The 19011-nt window shown below is 45.6% G+C and overlaps 2 protein-coding genes across 2 annotated transcripts; both read right to left on the bottom strand.

The window, feature by feature from the left end:
* Positions 1 to 764: 764 nt before the first annotated feature.
* On the bottom strand, positions 765 to 1583 carry LOC136470507 (uncharacterized). The gene has a single exon (XM_066468336.1). The coding sequence runs from the start codon at positions 1581 to 1583 to the stop codon at positions 765 to 767; it is 819 nt and encodes a 272-aa protein (XP_066324433.1).
* Positions 1584 to 5915: 4332 nt separating this feature from the next.
* LOC136474620 (probable WRKY transcription factor 14) lies at positions 5916 to 9976 on the bottom strand. The gene is given in 4 exon segments (XM_066472177.1): positions 5916 to 6878; positions 8313 to 8456; positions 9117 to 9292; positions 9294 to 9976. Coding segments are annotated over 4 exon segments (1464 nt in total). The 5' UTR covers positions 9729 to 9976; the 3' UTR covers positions 5916 to 6169.
* Between the last annotated feature and the right edge of the window lie 9035 nt (positions 9977 to 19011).

The raw sequence follows: 19011 nt of genomic DNA, 5'->3' as shown, positions 1-19011 counted from the left end.
CTGGTGTCCGTGCGGTCCAGCAACGCCTTCTCGACGTAGTCAAGGTCACAGGCCCTGGCGACAGCCCTCTTGGCGATGCTCTCATTCCAGGCGTGAAGGGGGATGCCCTCCAGGCAGAGGCGGACTCGGAACTTAAGGTCGCAGATGTCGCCGTGCGTTACTATCTGCCACGGCCTTGTGTGGATGTCGAGGTTGCGGTAGGGGAAAGCTCCCTGCGCCACCGCCTCGTCGCGGTGGTGGCGGTGCTTGAAGTCGACGAAGAAGTCCTCAGGGGAGTGCCTGACGACGGTGACATCCTCCGGGTGAACTGGAAACTGATGGCAAATGGCCCTCTTGATGACCTCCGGCTCCACCACCGGCCTGCTCCCCCCCAGCCAAGCCACCATGCCGTGCATGGAGAGACGATCGAGCTCCTGGTCCATGTTGTCGACGAAGAAAGCCACTGCGCTGGTGTCCAGAGGACGGACAGCGGGGTCCCCGGGCCTTGCCATCGCCGTTGCGCGCAGGGGCGGGAAGTTGGTGTCGTCGAGCGGTGGCGGGGCAGTCTTGGGCGTGGAAGCTTGCTTTCTGGAGGATGAGTGCCTGCTCTTGCACATAAAGCTTTTATGTCCCCAGCGGCCACAGGAGAAACACCGCACCGGGTCTCTGCAATCCGCCGCAGCGTGGCCAGAGGAAAGACAGCGGAAACATTTACCTCTCATACACCGCTGTAGATCATCTCTGTGGAGGTGGCGCGCCGATGTGATGTGAGTGGTTGAAGGAGTTCAATGCTCCAAGCTCTTGAACTCCGGGAGACGCCACCAACGTCTCGGGAGCACCAAAGACCATCCGTCCTCGTCTTGTGACGCGAAGCGCGCGCTTGAATGCGCCCCACCGGCCAGCTGCCGCCGCTCGGTGACGGTAGAGCCAGGCGCGGCGAACTGGAGCACTGGACTCCGCACAGCAGCGGATCTGAGGCAGGATTTGGTAGGTGTAGCAGCAATGGAGCAATAGCTTCTGATCGGGTGGTTGCAGAGAGGCGAGGTGAAACTGACTCGCTTGCCCGACGTGCTTCCCGTCGTGTCGAACCCACTGGCGGTGGCCGCACTGGTCACGACGAGGCGGGGCTCCGGCCCCATGGCGACCGCGGGAACAGGGGACGCGCCGCGAGCGGCGACCGACGCAGCCGCGGGCGCGCGGAACCGGAGATCCGGCTCCACAGTGGCCGAATTGATGGCCGCCTGGGGTGGGGAGCGCCGGGGGGCGGACTCGATCTGTGGCCGGGAGCCACCGTACGCCTTGCGCTTGGGGTGAGGGCAGGGTGGGGGGTCCGCAGTTCGGTGGCCGCGGCCGGCGGCGGTGGAACTGGGCAGGTGGGCGGCGTACGGGGGCGGGGGCGAGCGCGGGGGGGCAAGCTCGATCTGTGGCAGGGGACCATCGTACGTCTTGCGAGTGGGTTGAGGAGGACGAGCGCAGGGCGGGGATTTCGCAGGCGCGCTCGGCGTATGGGGGCCGCGGCCGGCGGCGGCGGATCTGGGCTGGGGGGCGGCGTACGGGTGCGGGGGCGGGGGAGCGGGGGAGCGGGGGTTGCGTGACGGTTCCATTATGAATCAATTATTACTACCCCTGTTCTAAAAGAAAAATTCGTTTCTAGATTTAAGATTGGTCAAACTTTCTTAAGTTGACCTATTTTATATTTATAGAAAAAATTATCAATATTTATGTCTTCAAATAAATTTCTATATAAAAAAATATTTCATAATAATCTAATAATACTTATTTGATATATTAATATTTTTCCACGTAGAGGTGGTTAAAGTTGAAAATGTTTGGCTCTTTAAGAAGTGAGAATTGTATTCTTTTTAGGATGGATGGTGTATTGGTGTACTACTATATACTACTAGTTAACCACGTTCGAAATAGGCGAGATTCCATATGAACTGCCCATCAGCCGCTGAATTATGAGTATGCATATCTTTGAGCAGTTCAAAGTGCTCATACATTTGCATACGAATATACAGTACTATCTTAAAGTATTCTACACTACCCATCAACTTCCAATCATCAATGCTGGTGTTTAGTTAGCCAATGTTGCATAAATAGGCATAATGCTCGACCACGACACACCGTCTACCATACAAACATGCATGCTCATATGACTACGACTACGAGCATCACTGAACCCAAAAGGAGTCGATCGAAGAAGACCAAAGTTTGATAGAGAGAGCAGAAGTGCAGAAGCAGAAGGATAGGGCATGCAGGCCGAAAGGAAAATATTCTAGAAAAGCATTCTACGCATGACTGTCTTTCCTGTACACCGGCTTTTCTTTGACCTGACCGCATGCAGGGCGTAAAGGCGAAAGCGACCTATCAGTGCTGTTACGAACGACCACGATTTGTTGCCTCGACAGGCTGCTGGCTGCTGCAGGCCAGATGGACAAGCACGTGCAATACAGTTGAGCTGATGGTTTTTATTCCCTCCTCGCGTTCATCAACATTTGAGACACACCACACGTATAAAAATCTTTCATGCACAGGAACATGAAAAATCATAAAACCCCTTCCAATCCATTCGCCGCTCTTTCTCCTGCTGTGCTCTACACATCGCCATCTGAACGTGTCCTCTTATTAGCCTTAAGCTTAACGACTCGCTTCTTCGATCCTTGTGGTCCTGAATAAAGAATCTTAGCATCACTATGGACGTCGACATAGGGAAAATGGTCAAATACGTGTCGAAGACCGGGATTAAAAAATCACAAAAATCATACAAGCTTTTGATAGCCTGTTCGCTTGTTGGTTTCAGCCAGGGCTTATCAGTCAGCCAACAGTGTTTTCCTCTCATAACAAACCAGCACCAACCGGGCTTATCAGCCCAGAAACCAACTAGCGAATAGACCGATTATATGCAACTAGACCATTGATTCTCTCCAATGCTTATGCGTGAGATACTCTGATACCGGCATAATCTGTGTAAGTGGTTTCTCTTTGAGAAGTTGGTCACATGCAGAAAACCACCGCAACTCTGGCATTATAGTGGTGGTTACATAGTATGGTTCAAAAGGTTTGAGGTGCTGATGGATGTTGGTATGATGATGAGGCCGGCTAATGACTACTTGAGGTAGAAGTGGTGCCAATGACATGAGCAGGATTATGATAAATCGATAACGATTTAAGGTAAAAAAATGTAACTATGAATTTACAAGAGAAGATAAAAGATAATAAAAGATTTAAATTCTTAAGAGGCCCAAGGAGCTGAACAATTTGTAAAATACTTAGATAGTAGTTTTATCAAGGAATGAAGCTTACCAAGAGAAAACTAAGCCATGTTGATTTAACCTCAGTACAAAATTGCATGACCACGGGACAAAAGTGTAGAAAAATGAAGAGAACACGAAGATGACGATAGTCAAAGAAACTATCGATAATAGCTATAGAGTTCGTGCAGATAAATGTAGTAGAGATAAATAGAGAGAGGAAAATTATAATCAAAGAGACAAATAAAAGTATTTACAAAAAATATTTCAAGTTAAAAAAACAAAAATTAAGAAAAAGCTAGGTTCATTTTTTACCCACGACTGGTATTTTATGTATCACGGCAATAGATTATTAGGGTACCACATGGGACAAAGATTTATACTGGTTCAAATAAGGGGACCTATGTCATGTCAAGTGTGGATGATGATTTTTATTGCTTGTGATCTGTGCACTCGAGGCTGGTTGTGACTTGCGAGTAGGGGATCACAACAATTCGTCTATAGGTGGAGCTATCTAGGATGAGCTCGATCTATGTGGTCTCTGATGGGATGACAGATCAGCAGGGGGCTCTCTACCCTAGACTCCTTATATAATTCGGGAGTAGGGTTACAAATAGAGTCATAATCGGTCTACAGGTATATTTCCTAGTTTGTTAAAAAATATAATAGGATAGAGTTAGTTTCTAAGTACACCTTGCTATGTCTTGTCCTCTAAGTAATCAAGATACCCCATTCGGTTTAGGCCTTCTATTCTGTGGGCTCGGCCCTAAGGATGGCAACGGGGCGGGTTCGAATCGAGTGGAGTCTCCATGCACCCAAAATTGAAACCCAAAGTCAAAACTTGAATTTGCCCTGAACACCGATTCGGATGGAAATCCATCCCTAAAATTAAACCCGTGGATCCCCGAAACCCGCTGGATCCTTCCAAACTCAAAAATTTTACAACAAACCGGCAACAAAGACAGCAATACAGAACATAAAAGTACTATTGTACTAACAGCTACAGAACATAAAAATTAGGAATCAAAATCTATTCTGTACAGCGGAGAGAGTGACGACTAGCCTGGAATGCCCTAAAATTGAAGGCATGCATGTACAACGGTACAACCCACCTTTTGCTAATACAGTTTTCCACGTATTAACACTTGGGCAACAGTCGATATATATATGCCGATAATGGATCATCACGTTTAACTCAAAAGAGTAGGCAATCGAGCTGTCTAAAATGAGAACGCGAGGAGCAGACATGTCGCATCGTCCTACATATGTAAGCACGCGCACTCCAAGAACGGGAGGAGATCGAAGCTGCCAAGGTTGGACGCGCTAGCTGTTCTTGCCGAGAGCTTCTTGGACATGCACGCGTGCGTGCTCTACCACACCACATGCACTGCAAGATAGATCGAACAGAATCAGGCCGGCCGGCCGGAGACACGCGCTTCTTTACTTCTTGGGGTTGGGGGATAGAAATAAAGATTTGCGCACGATCAGTCTAGTCAACTATTTCGAGCGACATGCGAGGGTCCAAGCAAGGGGTGTGCATCTGCATGGCAATTGTACGCGTGCACCGGAACAACACACGACGACATCAATGGCGACCAACATTGGCGGGGCTCGGATTCAAAACGGGGTGTCCCCGACCCCATGCACTCGTGTCGGAGATACAAATGTTGAAGATACAAATGTATCTGCATGGCAATTATACACTCGTGCAGCAGCACTATGGGCGGATAGGAAAAGGTTTCTTTTTTCTTTTTTTACTCGTGTCGGCCAGGAATAAAGATCACATGCTACACGTATGTTCATAGCCATAGCTGCGTACTAGTATGTATCGTGCATGCACACTGCATGGTCCAGATTGATTGGCCAACGCACCTGTCTCTCGTGCCGCCCTGCATGAATTGTACGCGCGTCGTACATTGTATGCGCTTGGATTGGTGCATGTTCTCTGTATATATACTTGCAATACGGCAGTAATGTTTTTTTTAGGATGGGTGTGATGGCCACGGGAGGAAACAAAGATGCTCTGAGGAACATGTATTTTTCCAGTGCAGCAGCGAGTCGTGCAGCAGGAGACAAAAGTATGTACCATGGCAGATCCAACATATCCCCTTCTCGTGCAAGCAATGGAGCTGGGAGCCAGCACTTGTTCTTCAGATTCTCTCTACACACAGCCAGACGTACACTGTCTGCCCAAAGAGAGAGAGAGAGAGAGAAAGAGCCCAGCATCAGCAGCACTTGTGGTCACATCAGTGCACTTCCTAGGCCTAACTCACAGCAGATGTGCACATCCTTGCTTGGACCCTCTCCAGCACTTCCCCAGCTTTCTATCACGTCTTGAAGGACTTGTCTTTATATATGCTCTTTTGATTCTAGTACTCTATATCCTTTCCTCCGAGCACATAGAATATAATGCATGTTCTATTAGATAACAGTAAACATTGAAGAAACTAACGAATGAGCACAATCCATCCATATTATTATACCCGTCAGCTTCCTAAAATAGCAGACAATGTTTACAGCAAAATCGCAATGATCTAACACATCAATTAGAGTAAATAAAACGAAGAAATTACTTACTAAAAAAGAGCGGGATGTAGAAACAAAAATAGCCCCCATAACACAAAAACGAAGAAGAAGAAGAAGAAGAAGAAGAAGAAGAAGAAGAAGAAGAAGAAGAGAAGAAGAAATAATTTCTAGTGCGATTTTTGCTCGTATTTATTATAACACATCAACTAGAATAAATAAATAAATCGAAAGAAGAAATTACTAAAAGAGGGGGACACAGAAACAAAAGAAGCCCTCATCTTATCCTTTTCTAGCACCTCTTTCCATCTTAATTAATAATGCAATGGTTATTGTCCTAGAGATCGAATGTGTTGCGGGCATATATCATATATGCATGCTTGCGTTTGCCGATAGATGCAAGCTAAACAATGTCACCAACCACTCTCGTCTTGCTCAAATGAACTCCCTGCAGAAGTAGCAACAACATTAGTGGCACCCCAATCTAGCACGTTGAATAATGGATCGGCGGCCAAGCTCTTGTTGGGCATTATTCCCTTCTCCTTTCTAGGATCACCACCAGGGAAGATGAGGCTCATGGGATCCGACTCCAGCTCTGCGAGGTCAGCGAAGAAGTCATCGGTGTGGTGGCCACCGCCGGCCTCCGGTATCATCGGCCTGTAGTAGCTCTGGCTGAACATCTGCTGCATGAGATCACCGTGATCCAGCAAGACAGAAGCGTCATGGTCTATCCCTTTCTCCATTTCCGACCCCACCATCGCCTCCTCTTTCACAGCCATCGTCGCCGGAGGAGTGCTGTTGCTGGTGGTGCTCATGGTCGCTGTGGTGGTGGTGCTGGTGGCTGCGGTCGCGGTGGTGGCACAGCTAGTAGGGACTGCCGCCGACGCCTGATGCTCCGGTTCGGCTTTAAGGTTTGGCTTCTGCAGGCTGTGCGAGGGGTTGTTCTTGCTGTTCTTGGCGTGGTGAGAGCGTGTTGAGCCGGCGAGCGCGCTCCGCTGAGTCGGCCAAGGATGGTTGTGCTCCGAGTTGTAGGTGATGACGAGCAGGCTTGGGTCAGTCCGGCTGCGCTCCACCTGCTTCCGCGCTGGGCATCCTTTAGAGCTGCTGCATCTGTAGTACCCTCTGGACAGTGTACATTTTTTCAGAACTCAACCAGTAGTGCATTTTTTTAATTTGCATGAAGGTAATTGTTAGAGCACAGCATAACACTGCTGCTTTTTAAACTTATTATGTCACAAGAAATTAGAGCTTTGTACCATATATATATGGACAAATAGTTTGCCAAGATTTTCTTGTCAAATTACAATTTTTTTAACTTATGTCGGCAGCATAAAATTTTTAGAAGATATATAAACAGCTAGAGCAACCTCAAAACGTTTTTGCAGAGTTATTGACGTATTTTGCTTGGGTAGACCATATTTCTGACTATAACAAATATATTTTGACAGGATGTCGATGATATTTATTTGCATCTGTGAGACTTTCTATGCATGTAAAAGTCACAAAGTAAGAAAACTACTTAAGAATCATCATGAAGTGAAGGAACCATATATAATGCTCCAACACTAGATCAACCAAAAATATAATAGACTAACAATCTTTTTATAGAAAATTTGAATAGATTTGTTGGTGAGATGTGCCTGACAATGAAAAGTATTATCACTGAATAAGAAAGGTTTTGTGCAAAATCAACATAGTTTTAAGTTCTGTGGTTACATACTTTTACACATGGAAAAGTTTGCACACAAAATGTGATACAATTGTTAATTGTTCTTCTTTTTGAACGACGGGCACGAGATTGTGCGCCATTTCTATTAACATAGAAGGAAAATACAAGTAGGCGGCCTTGGGAGGCCACCTTGTATGGACCAAATCGAAATGCAAAACAATTGTCAACTGTGCACGAAGCAAATTTAGGAGCTCGATTCATTTAACTTTTCTTGGCTTATTTATGCGACTTCACAATTTTTCTTATGCACTGATTTATCTGTTTTTAACATCTAGTGATGTTTTTGTATGGCGACATGATATAAGAAATATCCCTATTGAATCAACTCAATATTTTTTTGAAGTGTATAGCTGTGGACATTGAAAATTCCATGATATGGTTCAAAGGAGGACAAGGTAATAAATACAGCTCTGAGTTCTTGAACTTCACAATCGTTATTTAGAAATTCCATGATAGAGTTCAGTTAAATGTTGCACTTTCTTGCCAATTGCAATTTATATAGTACAGCTGCTAGCTGCTACCTTATCATGTGCTAGCTTCTATACAACTAACCAGCAAGTAGTAGAATACTAGGAAAAAATAGGAATCCGTGTCTTCTCCTCTTGATTGAGCAATATATATATATATATATATATATATATATATATATATATATATATATATAATGTTCCTATTATTATGATTACATGACCACACCATAATTATTTATGCACATATATAGTAGGAAAAAATAGGAATCCGCAGGAGGAAGGACCACTGGGGAGGGTGATCCTTTGATAGGCTTCTGTCCATACATGAACTAGAAGAGAGGTCAGTAGTCGCAATACCTTGGATAGGGTGATCCTTTGATAGGCTTCTGTCCATACTTCCTCCAAGCCCAGAGATCGGAAGGAACAACCTCCCCAGTGGTCCTTCCTCCTGCGGATGCTGCAGGTGCTGGGATGCAGACCACCTTCCTTGCCTGGTTCTTCCTGCATATCAAACACAAATTAATTAAAGCACCAATAAGCAACTAGTGCCAGAGATCATATCAGAGATGATTAATATCAATTTAATTTTTGAACAATCACATTGTTATATGCGTGAATGATCATCTAAAAAAATGCATCTCTTGTGAAAAATGATAAAACTAGGGTTTGCAAGGAAGCAAGTTGAGCTCAAGAAAATAGGCCTAGTTGCTCTGGCACAATACTAATAAATAATAATTAACTTAGCTGAAATTCTAGTAGCTAGCTATAGCTAGTGTATTTGTTTTTTTTTTTCAACCAAGTAGATGCTAGTTGTATTTCTTTACTCAGAAGATTTTCACCAACAGCTAGCTACCATTTTTTGCGTATCTAGATTCTAGAACATTAATTTGATCTTGCTATTTTTAATTCGTTAGAACCAAAAATTGGCTGTCCATGTTTTACTCTCTTTAGCTTTCTTGGAAGATGCAGAATGACGAAAAGAGCAGGTGGGGAGCAGGAAAAGCGATTAGCACCGCTTTCCCTGAACTACAAATCTCGAGCTGAAAATCGATGCAAAATTCAGACACGCCATGGAAAAGGAAATCAAGGAAGGGCTTGCTTCATGAATGACAATGATCAAGAACTGCTTAGATCTGGCAGCGATCGCGCGTGGTGCCGAACCTGCGCTTGATCCCGCCGCCGTGCGGCGACGGCATCTGCATCCCGGCGATGGCGTCGAACGCACAGGCCGGCCCAACCGCCAGCCCGGGCATCATCGTCGGCACGCCGATCTTCACGGTGTCGCCGCCCATCATCGTCACCGGCGGGTACGGCAGTATCTCTCTGGGCGACAGCGCCCGGCATCTGCGCCCCCCTCTCCACCACTACTCCGCCTCCGCCGCTATCCACCAGTACGCCTCCTCCGCCTCTCCTGGCGCCGCCACCGACAGCAGCAGGCGCCTCGAAGTCGAAGAAGTCGGCAGGGGCGCCGGGGCCGCCGCCGGAGGAGGAGGAGGCGTGAAAGTCGCTGGCGAACGGGTCCGGGAGGCCGGCGAAGGCGTCCGCGAAGCCGTCGCCGCTCGGCCCGGCGCCGCCATCCGACGACGACGGCTGGGGTGGCGGGAAGAGGCCGGCTCCAGCTGGCTCGGCCGGGAGCTGCCACCCCGTGGCCGTGGAGGAGAGCTCCGCGATAGCTGCCTGATGCATCGCGCCGCCGGCTCGGACGACGTCCGTGAGGTCTCCGGCCTGGTGGTGCTGGTCGCCCTCCATCCTTTGCAGGAAGTAGTCACACATGGCTAGCTTAGCTAGCTAGCTCTAGCTGCTAGTCTATCTCGGTCTCACCAAGCCTTTGTAACAGGAGAGTAAGCTCTTTCGTTCTTGGCAATTCGCAAGAACCGAAGGAAGCAAACTAATTTAGGGTTATATAGAAGAAGAAAGACGAGGGTTGAGAGAAGTTGCTAGCTAGCTTGCAAGGGTTTCTGAAGCTCGGCTGAATTCGCTCGATCCAAGCTTGTTTGTTTGTGTGTGAGAGAAAGGGCGAGGGGAAGCGGATGATATGAGCGGTGGGCTAGCTGTGCAATCAAACTGTCTTTTCTTTACTAGGACACGAGAGAAAAAGGACAGAAGAGAGGAGAGAGAGAACGGCCGGGGGAGGGGCAGGGCAGGCATGGCAGGCAGCCAGGCACAGTAAGGGCTGGCTCAGCTCGGAGCGGACAAAACAGTGGCAGCGAGGGAGGAGAGAGGGAACTGGTAGTCGTAGTGCTCTTTTTTCTGATGGGAAAGTATCCGTGGTCGCTGACTTCCGCGGTTTCTACGGTCGATAAGCAGAATAATGGTGTTTTGGTACGATAAAAAAATATTGTACTATAATACGGTTGATAAGTCGAATAATACTGTTATGGTATGAGAAAAAAATACTGTATCATAATAAGCAGTTCAAGCGAACATGACGTTCATTTCCTGGACTGCTAGTATTCTCGATGCGTGGAAGGGGACACATACAGCACGGATCTGAGCTACGGTAACACTACGCCAGATTTACACATCACTGTCGACATCATCACTGTCGGATTTGTGAGAACCGGAGAACCGGCAGTGATATACCTTCACTGCCGGTTATGAGCTTGAAAATGAAAAAAATGATTAGGGCTGGGTTAAAACTGGCAGTGAATGACCACATCACTGTCGGTTTGTAGCTTGAACCGGCAGTGTCTTGGCGGCTACTCATCACTGTCGGTTTAAGCCAAGAGCCGACAGTGATTGGGCTTCATCACTGTCGGTTCTAGCCAAAAGGCGACGGTGATAAGCCTACAACATAAAAAAGTTGCAGCCATCCTCTCCTTCCTCCTCTCTTTCATCCCGAGAACAGAGGCACACGTTTGGACCCTTCCCTCTATTGTTGCGGCTGCTCTTCACCATGAAGCTAATGCTTGCATTTTGAAGAATGGCTTGATCTTTTTGCTTTAAGATTAGTAACAAATATCCACTCCTTTGATTTTGTTGCTTAATTAGTTTCGTTTTGATGGCTACATTGCTTGATTCTCATTCTAGCTTTTTCTCCATTCTAGAGAGCACTTTTTCAATTGGACATTTGTGTAAGGCTCAAATTATGATGAATCCTATTATTCAAACGGTTGGTGTCTATGAACACATTTAAATTCCTAGCTAATTATTCTATGGTGGTCAAGATCATCATTGTTAGTATGTGACTGCTATAATTAGTTCTTAGAAGTAGAGTAGAATAGATGTTCTTCATTATTACGCAATAATTATTTTTACTATGATTTTCAATTTACGGGGCCGGGAGCTATCAATTTCAATTTTCTAATAATTAGTGTACAATAATGTTTTCCAAAAATAGTACTTTCGAGCTATAATTATTGTTCATGATGCTCGATTTCTTATTAGTTCTTTGTAATTACTGTCTCAGTATTTTTTTGTGCAGAGATGGATCGAGAGTGGATGCATCTGTCCCGAATGGACAAGCGGTACATGCATGGCGTCAGCCAGTTTATCACCGATGTCAAAGCCCATGCTGAGAATAGGAACCATGTCTTCTGCCCATGCAAAGATTGCAAGAATCATAGGAACTTTCGTTAAATTGAGTCTATACGATTGCACTTAATTACCAGGGGGTTCATGCCAAACTATACGATATGGACTATGCATGATGAGGTTGGTGTGAATGTTCTGCAGGAAAACAATGATGATGTGGACATGCCTGACGTAGCCATCCACGATGCTGACAAGGAACCCGGTGTCAATATGGAACCTATGGCCATAGTTAATAATGTGCTTAGGAACACGCTAGCTGACGACACCAAGGATAACGATGGTATTTCTCAGCTGCTACATAATGTAGAGACCGAATGTCTTAGTGAAAGACGGCTGAGAAAGCTAGAGAAAACGAGTCAAGATGGCAAAACACCATTGTATAGGAATTAGTCCAATGAGCAAACCGGAAGCCGACATCATGCTGTTAGAGTTTAAATCGACAAACGGATTGAGCGATAAAGGCTTCAATAAGTTGTTAGGTATAATAAGAAAAATGCTCTTAGAAAAAAATGAGTTACTAGAAAAGACATACTTGGCCAAACAAATGATCTGCCCCATCGGCCTCGAGGTTGAAAAAATCCGCACGTGTTCCAATGATTGCATATTGTGCCGTGGAGAAAAATATAAAGACTTGGACAAGTGCCCTAAGTGTGAAGCTCCATAGTACAAAGAAGGGCTGTCAGATGAGGGTACCAAGACCAGAGGAGGTCCCGTAAAAGTCGTTTGGTATTTCCCTATAGCTTCTTGGGTGCATAGGTTGTTTGCATGTGCAAAGTCAGCCAAACTATTGCGCTGGCATGGACAAGAGCGTAAGAAAGATACAATGATGAGGCACCCCGCCGATGGGCATGACTCGAGGACTATCAATACTATGTTCTATTAAGGACATCGATGGAGAGGTAAGGCACCTTTGGTTTGCTTTGAGCACAGATGGGATGAATCCTTTCGACCAGGTTAGAAGCAATCATAGCACCTGACCAGTGACGCTCTATATATACAACCTTCCACCTTAGGGTCTATATGAAGCGGTCATACATCCAGATGAACACTACTAATCCAAGGGCCTAAGACAATCTAGGAATGACATTGATGTGTTTCTAGGAACCAGTGATCGATGAATTAGTGAGATGTTTGAAAAGGGTGTGCCAGATATTTGGGACGAGTACAAAAAGGAACATGTCACGATCAAGGGAGTACTTATCGCTACAATCACCGACCTGCCAGGTCAAGATTCATTGTCAGGAGAGAAGACAAAAGGCTATACTGGATGTGTCGAGTGCTTGGATGACACCAATGAGGATAAATCTACCAAATAACTCAAAGATAGTTTATATGGGACACCAGTAGGTTCCTACCTAAGGATCACCCTTACCGTAGGAACAGAAAAGATTTCAACGGTACTATTGAGAAATGCTAAGCTCCAAAATATCGAGACGGGTCCTGAGATACTTCGAGAACTCAACAAACTAGAAGGTTGTCCTTAGGAAGGGGGACAATGCAGTTGCAGTGCCTGATGGGAGCGTTTGGAAGAAAAAATCAGTTTTCTAGAAACTACCTTACTGGCCATTTTTGAGTGTACGCCACTGTCTTGATCCCATGCACATCACTAAAAACGTGTACGCTAACACTCTTAACACCTTGATGTACACCGGGGAGACATCGAAGGATTCACTAGCCACACACCTAGACATGCAACACTTGGGAATCAAGAAGGAGCTGCATCCCACGGAGCTAGAGAATGGCCAGTTCGAACTTCCGGTTGCATCATGGACATTGAAGAAGGAAGAAAAGTGTGCTCTTATTTCTTTCTTCAATGAACTCAAAGTCCTGACAGACTACTGTGCGAACCCGAAGAGGCTAGTGAACATGAGAGAACTCAAGTTCAACTATGGCCCTATGAAGGCCCATGACTATCATGTTATTATGACTCAGCTGCTCCCTGTTGCCCTGCATGGTATCCTCCCCCCAAAGGTTCGCGCCCCAATCATAAAGCTTTGCTTGTTCTTCAACGCGATCTCAAAAAAGATCATTGATGTGTCCACGCTAGAGCAGCTGCAGCGGGACATAGCCAAAACTCCGTTAGGCTTGAGATGCATTTTTCGCTGACTTACTTTGATATCTCATTGCATCTGCTCATTCATCTTGTTGACCAAATTAGAGCCCTTGGCCCAATGTACCTGCATCAGATGTTCCATTTCGAAAGATTGATGAAATTTTTCAGGAGTTATGTTAGGAACAGATTCAGGCCAGAAGGGGGCATGGTTGAAGGATGGTATGGGGGTATGGCCCCCGATATCCACAAGACAAGACATGGGCCGCACTATCATAGGTGGCCCAGCCCACAAGATCAAGGCGTGCACGGTGCTGCTCGACGTGCACCATAAGATATTGTATAATACCAAATAGGATACTTTTCTTGTAACCCTACCCCTCCAAACTATATAAGGAGAGGTAGGGGTCCTCTAGTGGATAGACAATATCAAGATACATACATATGCAGACACGCAATATCATACGATAGCTAATATAAACCAATAGACCCCAGGAGTAGGGTATTACGCCATACTGACGTCCTAAACCTATCTAACTCCTATGTCTCTGTTGCGTTCTTGTTCTTAATCTCACGCTTCTCTGCCGATCAATCTACCTTCATGGGATACCTCTCGGAGGACTGCCGATGATATTCTGTCTACAAATTTGTATTGCAGGATCATTGTCCAGGTGATCAGATCACCTGGTGCTCGGACTTCACCACCGATCAATTGGTTGGACCGCTAAGATCATCGACTTCGTTGCCGACCAATTGATCGGACTGTTCACTGGTCGCTTGTACTTAATGCTCACTTCACTGCTGATCAGTTGACTGGACTGTTCGTCTCTTGTGCTTCATCGCCAGATACATCGGTTACTCCTCGGTGCTCGGATTCTTCATGCTCGAGGACTAAGTGGGCACACTTCACCGCACAGACGTCGCCAGCTACGCTGAACATCGCTAGCTACGCTGGGTACTCCTCGGTGCTTAGACGTCGCTAGCTACACTGGTGTTCAGACATCGCCAGCTACATTGAGGACTCCTCGGTGCTCAAACCTCGCAAGCTTCATTGGGAAGTCCTCGCTGCTCGGACGTCGCTAGCTACTCCGGGGATTCCTCGGTGCTCGGACATCGCCAACTATACCGGGGACTCCTCGGTGCTCGGACGTCGCCAGCTACATCGAGGACTCCTCGGTGCTCGGACATCGCCACCTACGTCGGGGACTCCTCGATGCTCGGACATCGCCAGCTACGCCAGGAACTCCCTTGGTGGTCGGACATCGCCGGCTACGCCGAGGACTCCTCGATGCTTAGACATCGCCAGCTACGCTGGGGACTCCTTGGTGCTCGGAACTTGCTACGTCTCATCGGTGTGCTATCAAGCTGCTCCTTGTTGTTCGGATTAGGGTGCTGATCTTGGGCAGCACGTCTGGGGTCTTGATACGCGCATGTCAGACGATGTCCCCAAGCTTTTAGACTTCTTTTTCTTTGACCCTGCTATAAGATTCATTCTTCATCTTCCAGCAGGCTTGGGGACTAAGTGGACACACTTCACCTTCCGGTGAATGTGTGCTTTTCTCATCTCATGGCTATGCCCGAGGACTGGCTGCCTGCTCGGCTGGTCTTCTACTTTCTAACCCTGGCACCACGTGACTACGTCACCTACTGTCAGGCTCGGGGACTAGCTATGGGGGTATGGCCCCCGATATCCACAAGACAAGACATAGGCCGCACCATCAGAGGTGGCCCAGCCCACAAGATCAAGGCGTGCATGGTGCTGCTCAGCGTGCACATCAAGATATTGTATAATACCAAATAGGATACTTTCCTTATAACCCTACCCCTCCAAACTATATAAGGAGAGGTAGGGGTCCTCTAGCGGACAGACTACATCAAGATACATACATATGCAGACACGCAATATCATACAATAGCTAATATAAACCAACAGACCATAGGAGTAGGGTATTACATCATACTGATGGCCTAAACCTATCTAACTCGTGTGTCTCTGTTGCCTTCTTGTTCTTGATCTTACGCTCCTCTGCCGATCAATCTACCTTCGTGGGATACCCCTCGAAGGACTGCCGATGATATTCTATCAATAGATGGTCAACGGAGGAGGCCATTGAGTTCTGTAGATATTATCTAGACATCAAAAGGGTTGGAGTTCTAGAATCTCATCACGAGGAAAGACTACGTGGTAAAGGAACAATTAGGGAGAAATCTATTACAGTAGACGACCCTATTTCTTTCAGACAGGCATAGTTCGCTATTCTCCAACAAGCCGAGGGTGTGATGTCATACATTGACAAGCACAGGCAGTCGCTGTAAACTCTGTATCCGAGCATGTCACAGGCTTGGCTAGATAAAAAACATAAGGAGGAATTTGTCAACTGGTTGCGACGTCGCTTGCTTGGAATAAAGTTGGGTAATCAACTGGATGTCTTAGCCAAGGGACCTTCGAGTACATATCTTAAGTACCAAGGGTATAAGATCAATGGATTCATATTTTACACAAAAAAGCAAGATGGAAAGAGCACATACCAAAATTATTGTGTTCGTTTTGATGCTCACGACGAAAATGGCAACATGCAGGCGACATACTATGGTTTCATAGAGGAGATATGGGATCTAGCCTATGGTCCATTGAAGGCAGCTCTTTTTTGCTACCAGTGGGTTTGGCTCGAGGAAATCAACACTGACAACGAAGGTTCACTACTGTTGATCTCACTAAGACCGCATACAGAGATGACCCATTCGTCCTTGCAAAAGATGTTATGCAAGTCTTCTATGCAAGGGACAACAAGACAAAGGAAGGCTAAAAGGAGTCCTAGAAGGGAAAAGGAAGATTGTCGGTGTCGATGGAGTGACGAACAAAGAAGACTACAAGGGGCTATCAGGAAATGCCTCCATTCAGGGCGAACGTACCCCTACCTATCCTTCAAGAGGGTGACGAACCTTCTTACGTATGGCTTGATCACAATGAGGCCCTCATTGTTGATGCACGTAAAGATAGTTAGATTATTGTTAACTATGTAATCATTATGCACATAACCGTGAAGGATGGTTGATCCTGATGAAACTCTCATCTCCTCTCTCCTCCTCGTCAATACTCTGCCAACTCAGCAAATATGCCGACGTATCATAAGCAATTAATGAGAATGAAAGTTATTTAAAACTACCATTGAGACTCATCTTATTACTATTCAAACACTCGATTAGACACCGGACGTAACATTTCTATACTTTACTCTCTGAATTTAAACACCAACTAAATATAAATATATATGTCTTAGACTTCCGATAGAAGGACATTGGGGCGACCATTCTCTTCTGATCTACTACTAGTAGTGAGGGATCCATAGCTCCTCAGCGCCATTAGTCCCCAACCAGTTTGTAGTCCCTGCTCGCAATACTCGAAGGAGCCCAGCCCACAGTCGGCATTGAGCAAAGGTGTAGTAGCTCCATTCCTCCTCCAACCTTCATTGACCATTGATGTATGTGCTCCTGGAGATGTGAATGGGAATGCATGTGGCTTGTGTGTTGACTGTTGAGTGATCCATTTACTTGATGCATGTACTGTTCTAGTCTCCAGATTAGGCCGAGATGAAGAGGAACGCTAAGAAGGCCATGGAGAAAGAAGGTGCATAGAGAAAATTCATTTAATAAATTATAAAATAGAACAAAAAATTTGGGTCGCCTAGGACTCGAACACGGGTCTCAGGGGCTAAGTTGAGGGGTCTTAACCGTTGCGCCAGTAGGAAGAGTTCAAAAGAAATCTAAAAGTTATCCTACTTAACACCTAACTGCTACACCACATCACTGCCGGTTTGGAGAATGGCCCGGCAGTTATGTACCCCATCACTGTCGGTTTACAATCAAAACCAGCAGTGATGAGCTATTTTTGAAGTAAAATAATAATTTATTAAATAGACCAAAAAAATTTGCCGCCTGGGACTCAAACACGGGTCTCGGGGGCTAAGTTGAGGGGTTTTAACCATTGTGTCAGTTGGAGGAGTTCAAAACAAAACAAAAAGTTATCCTACTTAACACCTAACTTAACACCTAACTGCTACACCACATCACTGCCGGTTTGGGGAATGAACCGGTAGTGATGTACCCCATTAATGTTGGTTTACAAGCAAAACCGGCAGTGATGTACCCCTATTTACTGTCGGTTTTTAAACTAAAACTGACAGTGACGTGTAGATGCTCCTCACATGCCAACAGTGCTCCCACTGACCACAACAGTTGGAACACTGCTCCAACCTACCCCGACAACTTTAGTTCAGAAATAAAAATATACCACGACTGCTAGCCCCTATAAAATGGCCCTCGTCCAGGAGCTAGCCTCTTCATGCATGTTGGTTTAAGGCAGGCCTTATCAGCCATGATACAATGTTTTTCTCTCACAACAAACCACAGATATCATTATGCGTCGTAGTCCACCAAAATGGTGCACACAAGAGGTACTAGAAGCATGCTACTGAAGATAGAGCAACGCCGAAGATTGGAGATGCCACAAGGTTCACAGAGCCATCCGCTGTGGTGCGCATCTGGAAAAAGGCCATGTACAGATAACGCGGGTTCATCGATGCCACCTTGTCATCTCCAACCGGTATAGCTCGTAGACCACCTCGGTGCTACTGTTTACCCCTAGTTGGTGCTAGAAGAATGCTACTAAGGTGGTTACATTATAATGTATTGATACACATTGATTGTAACATTAATCTGTACGCAAATAGGTCTTTGTTATCGTATATGGAATTTTATTGTAAGGTCTTTGTTATCGTATATGTAATTTATTTCTAATATTTTTGTTATTTTTTGATGTATTTCATTACTATCTAAATAAATATATCATTTTGTTAAAACTTTCCCACTGTACTATCTAAATAAATATATCATTTACATATATGCATCTTCACTGTCGATTCTACTTACAAACCGGCAGTGATGTCCATGCCCCCCTTTATAAAACAAACCGCCGACCACATACATCGATCCCACCCACCCACGAACTCTCACAGTCTCATTTCTCACGTTTCACTCTCACTTCTCAAGAAATCCACTCTCTCTACGTGATTTGGTCATGGCTCCTGCATCTTTCATTGGTATTGATATGTTGTCTTCTCCAATATTCTATCTATATTCATTTGATATATATTTATATTCATGTTTCTTTGCATTCTACATTTATATATATTCTTATTCCTTGCATTCGATCTATATTTAATTATGTTGCCACATTTTACTTGGAAGAATTTTTTGTGCATATATTTTATGTTCATATTTTTTTGGCATTTTATCGATCAGGTGGTATGAACAACGGACCTCTCCCACCACAAGAACTAGGTTTTCACACTGGCGATGAGCCATTCGCTCCTAATGTGGTCATTCCATGGTTCCCTGTTCCAGCTATTGTATGAAATATTTTCTAATATCTTTTGTTTTTTTATGCTAACAAATAAGTGTAATTAGTTTAAT

This window comes from Miscanthus floridulus, chromosome 8 (genome assembly GCF_019320115.1).
Source record: "Miscanthus floridulus cultivar M001 chromosome 8, ASM1932011v1, whole genome shotgun sequence".
NCBI classification, from domain to species: domain Eukaryota; kingdom Viridiplantae; phylum Streptophyta; class Magnoliopsida; order Poales; family Poaceae; genus Miscanthus; species Miscanthus floridulus.
Note: the sequence above shows the minus strand (reverse complement) of the source record. Positions and strands in the feature narration are given on the sequence as shown.

Coding starts and splice junctions, on each gene's coding strand:
- LOC136470507 (XM_066468336.1), bottom strand. CDS start 1,583: ATGGAACCGTCACGCAACCCCCGCTCCCCCGCTCCCCCGCCCCCGCAC.